The sequence below is a fragment of the Pinus tabuliformis genome, chromosome 6 (assembly GCF_031772625.1).
Source record: "Pinus tabuliformis cultivar Carrire ecotype Pingquan chromosome 6, CPIR1, whole genome shotgun sequence".
NCBI classification, from domain to species: domain Eukaryota; kingdom Viridiplantae; phylum Streptophyta; class Pinopsida; order Pinales; family Pinaceae; genus Pinus; species Pinus tabuliformis.
In genome coordinates this window covers 643245923-643251002 of record NC_142292.1, presented here as the reverse complement: position 1 = coordinate 643251002, position 5080 = coordinate 643245923, and the positions used below count along the sequence as shown (strand labels likewise).

Sequence of the window (5080 nt, the reverse complement as noted above, 5' to 3'; positions counted from 1 at the left end):
GAGATTTCTATATGTTTAAGGCATGGAAGCTTAAATTTCATTAATGTAAAGGTATAGACCATTATAACATTGTAGTTTAATTGTTTTATGTTTTAAAATCTTTGTATTTTGAAAGTTTTTCAAACATATTTTTCATGAAATTTATCCATCATGTAAAAAATTGTTGAAACCTCTAATTTAATCTATAAAATTTCAACAATCTAAACCTCTCAAAATTCAACAATCTAAACATCTCAAAATTTTCTAAGACATAGAATCCATTTATCTAATAAAAATATATTTTAAATAAAATAAAATATAATTTGACATAAAATAATTAGTCTCGTTACACTTGGGAGGGCATTGGGAACATGGATTTTGAATACTAATATAATATTGATATTAAAGATTAGTGGTTTTTGAGATTTAAAAATTATTGAGGTTTTTGTAATTTAATTACTCAATAAATTATAGCTATATTTAAGTATTTTTTTTCCCATGGAAAAAGTCGTAATTTCTATTAATTATATAAGAAATTACATTTTGTAGAGGCCAAGGCATATGCATAAGGAGGCTTGCTTTCATATCAGGATACATGTATAACTGTCTAGATGAAACTTTACTGCTAAAACACTGATCCTCCACGCAGGGAGTCTGTAATATCTATGTTGTATCAAAACTACCCTCAACAGAAGGAGGGAAAAAGGTTCTAAAATTATATCTTCTCTGCGCAGAGAGAGTATTATATATGCCAATACCAAAACTGTTGTATCTACAACCGTATAATAGATATGAGAAAATAAAACATGATTTTTACATTGAGATCTACAAAATCATGGGCTTAAAGCCCAATTTGTCCATGTTCTACGAACGGTCTGTGGTAATATTGATGGTGAGTACCATCGATCTCCTCCTGGATCAACCAGACATTGTCCTGTAGATGCGCTGCCTCTTTAGAAAGTTGATCAATCTCCGAGTTTTTTTCCCTGTGGATATGTCGACAGACAAAAGAGTCAAATATGTCTATCATTCTACGAGCTTCCCCTAGTATATGCCTTAGTTTATATGCATTGCAGTGTGATGCATTGTTGAGCCAATTACATACAATTTTTTAATCACCAAATAATTGAAGATGTCTGCAATGATGAGTTAATGCAAAGTAAATGAGATGTTTTGCAGAGCAGAGTTCGGCAAAGTTGTTGGTGCCCGTCCCCAGGTTTATTTGAATTTTAAACCAGTGGGTATCTTTCAGGTATAGTATGGCTCCCCCACCACATCCTGCTTCCTAAGCAGAACCATCAAAATATGCCCATGGTTTAGATTTATCTATGGTTACAGGGGTGATGGTGCACTAAAGGGCTATGTTGTCATTCTCGGGAAGGAGATAATAATCAGAGATAATGTGATGAACTATAGAAGGCCAGTGAGGATCCTTAAGATTGAATATGGACTGGTTTTTGGCTATCCTAATGGTCGAGCAAACAAGGAGAGGCATGTTCCTGGCTTTTCCTTTATGGGCTAGGCACCAGGTATTCTAAGCCTCTTGGATGTTGTTGTTGTGCCAGGGGTTCAGGGTAGGGTAGTGAGCAGAAATACCGTTCCAAAACTCCTTAGTGGACGGGCAGTTCAGGAAGAGATGTTCGGTGTTTTCTTCATCAAGTCAACAAAGATGGCATCGATAAGGTCCATGGAAGGATCTCTTCATCAGATTGGCACCAGTAGGGATCTTATCAAATAGTATGTTCCACAGTAATAGGCGGGTGCGAGGGGCGGCCTTGAGCTTCCAGAAGGTTCTCCAGTTCGGGTCAATAGACTGTGGTTTATGGGGATCCATGAGCCTGATGTATCCTTCTTTTGGGGTATAAGTTCCATTCTTAGCAAAAGCCCAAATAATTTCATCAGGATCCTCTGTTAGATGGATATGGGCCTGTGTGAGGGCTTCTATGTAAAGTTGCCAATCTAGTCTCCAATGTTCAGGTATGTCTAATGCATGAGCGGATTTCCATGCCTGATGAAGGACTGTAGAATTATTGCGGTCGCCAATATGCTTGATGTAGATAATGCCCCTGTGATTTAGGAATCTAATTAATTTGGCTAGCAACCTGTGTGCATTCCCACATCCCACCCATGGGTCTGTGACAATACGAACTGCATTACCTTCCTTTATTCTCCAGGTAATTCCTTGTCGCAACAGGGGGAGTGCATTCATCATTGCCTTCCATATGTTGGAGATATTACTAGTCGGGGGGTGAGTCTGTCTGAACCAATCCATCACATTTAAAGGCCAAATGTATTTTGCATGGGCTACCCGAGTCCAGAGACTATTAGAGGTAATGAGCTTCCAGCCTAGCTTAGTAGCCAAGGCTTTCGAAAAAAGCTCAAGTCTTTTTGTGCCCCATCCTCCCCATCGTTTTGGAATAGCAATACGGTCCCATTTGACCCAGCAAAAATTTTCCCAAGTTGATTACCCTTCCATAAAAATCTGCAGCAAATATTTTGGAGCCTGTTCAGAATGCCTTTTGGAATCCATGAAAGGGTCATCCAGAACACCGGAGTGGCCTCAATAACTGCCTTAATAAGGATTAATCTGCCAGCCCGGGAAAGGTATTTGTGATACCAGATCTTTAAGCGTTTTTCCACCTTTGCGATAAGCCACGTCCAGTCTGCAATCCTGTATCCGAGAGGCTTTAATCGGAAGCCCAGATATTTAAGCCCGTCATCCAAATTGAGTGCAGAGAAAGGAAACCGCTGGGTAGTATATATGGACTCATGCTGAGAGCAACCGATAATGGTAATGGTGGATTTTCCTTCGTTAATCATCATCCCCGTTGCCTGTTGAAAGAGCTTGAAAATATTATGCAGTATAGAGGAATCGCCGATGCTACCATTTAAGAATATCAGGACATCATCAACGAACAATAGGTGGGTCAAAAAGAAGTTCTCCGAAATCTTGATGCCAACCAACTGATTTCTGTCCCGGGCTGCAGTGATGGATCTGCTTAGTCCTTCCATAATAAGTAAAAAGGGTAGAGGGGAGAGGGGGAAGCCCTGCCTGAGCCCCCTTTCTGATAGGAAAAAAGGAGTAGTTTTCCCGCTAAGTAGGACACTGTAGGATACATCCTTTATGCAGCTCATTATCCATTTGATGTAAGAAAATGGGAAGCCTAGGTGAGATAGTATTAACCTGATATAGAGCCAATTTGCTCTATCAAATGCCTTAGAGAGCTCCACCTTTAGGATCATGCCCCTCTATTTATTTGTCTTGAGAGTGTGAAGCAGTTCCTGTGCAGTGGCGATCGCCTCATGTATCTGTCGATGCTAAAGGAAAGCAACTATATTTAAATACTTTATTAATAATAAATAATAATATATTAATTTTTATAATAAATAAAATAATTTATAAATATAAATTATTTTAATAATTTATTCAAAATAATTAATGGTTATATATTAAAGTTTTCATAAATAGTAATGAATGAATAGGCTATATAAGTTAAATGATTTTTTTCTACTGTATTTTTTCTAATTAATTTCAATTAAAAGTTAAGAGAGTTTTTTTTTAACCGAGAGTTTATGTATTTTAATCTTTAGAATTTGAGTGTTTCAAAAGATTTTCAGGTGTGGAATTAATTGTCGAATCAATTTATACATTCAAATATATATTTTAAATAAAATAAAAAATTAATATTTTACTAAAAATTGTATTATTGAATTTCGTTGAAAAAGACCATTCTGTTGCTAAATTAGACTACAGCTGTTTAAATATTTAAGTTATTATATTTTAAATAATTTAGTTATATAAAATAATAAATTTTGAAATAACAAAATAATATTATTTTTTCTCTTATATTAATATTTGTTTTCATCTATAAAACATTTGATTAAATTATAATTATTATTTGTTTGTTTGTGATTAAAGAGACCATTATATTTTAAATAACTACATATAAATTAGTAAAATTATAATGAATAGATATATGTAGTCTAGCTAGTAAAGTAAATGGTAATTTCTTGAGCATTTTTTCTTGTTAATTTTACCCACAATATAGTAGAGGTTTTTAAGAATCATAAGTTTAGAATATATAATTTGTAAATTTGGAGTACCTCATGAATTTTTTACGGTGTTGAAGAATCCGTTTATACATTCAATATTGCATTTTAAACAACAAGAAATAACTATGTTGCTTGAAATTTTATTTCCATATTCCGTAAAAAAAACCATTTCATCAATTAATTAGAAAACACTAATAAAATATGTATAGTGTAATAAATAAATGAAGTGGCCCATTTAAAGGCACATTTTCTATTCAATTATACCCAAAATCCAATAGATATACTTAAGAATCATATGTTTATGTTGTTTAACATGGAATGTGTTTGAGGGGGTTTTTAGTGCAGTAAATCGATTTATGCATTCAAAGTGCACTTCAAGTAAAAATAAATCACAATATTTCTCGAAACCATGTTTCAATATTCCCAAAAAAATCCATTTAGTTAATTAGTAAGAGTCTCCCAAAAGAAAATAGTTACAAATTTCCTTATAACTATATATCAATCAAAGACTAAATCTAAATGATTTTTTTTTCAAGCTCAAGGGTTTTTGATATGATGGGGTTTTAGGGCCAAAGGGTTGAAAAGATTACACCATTTTTCTTCTATATCTCAAGTTTTAAACCATCACATATTGAAACTTGTGTTATGTTAGAGGGCGTAGGTGATTATTAAGTTGACCCCCCCAAGGAGATTCGAATTTGGAGGTCGCCTCATACTTCTCTAATAATGCATGTACATTCCCCCTCCAAAAATCCTATAGAGAACCTAACATCTATAGTTGCATTTGATATTCTAAATTTGGAGTTTTTTCCCAAGGGGACAATCATATAGGTTTTGGTTGATAAGCCAAATTCTCTCTTAAATACTACCACTCCCTTCAACATGGACCCCTCCTTGCATTTTGTCTCGCTTAACATCTATTTTCCCTATTTAACATCCATATCCCTTACAGGTTCACATCTCTAATATCCATTCTAGAGGTCCTTATCTTTGTCTCCTCACCTTCTCATGCTTTTTATTTCCCTATAGATCTTTTATATTTTTGTCC

The 5080-nt window shown here is 34.4% G+C and overlaps 1 protein-coding gene across 1 annotated transcript; it reads right to left on the bottom strand.

Moving 5' to 3' along the window:
• Positions 1-2325: 2325 nt before the first annotated feature.
• On the bottom strand, positions 2326-2991 carry LOC149260268 (uncharacterized). The gene has a single exon (XM_089457633.1). It carries the CDS (start codon positions 2989-2991, stop codon positions 2326-2328), a length of 666 nt encoding a protein of 221 aa, XP_089313759.1.
• Between the last annotated feature and the right edge of the window lie 2089 nt (positions 2992-5080).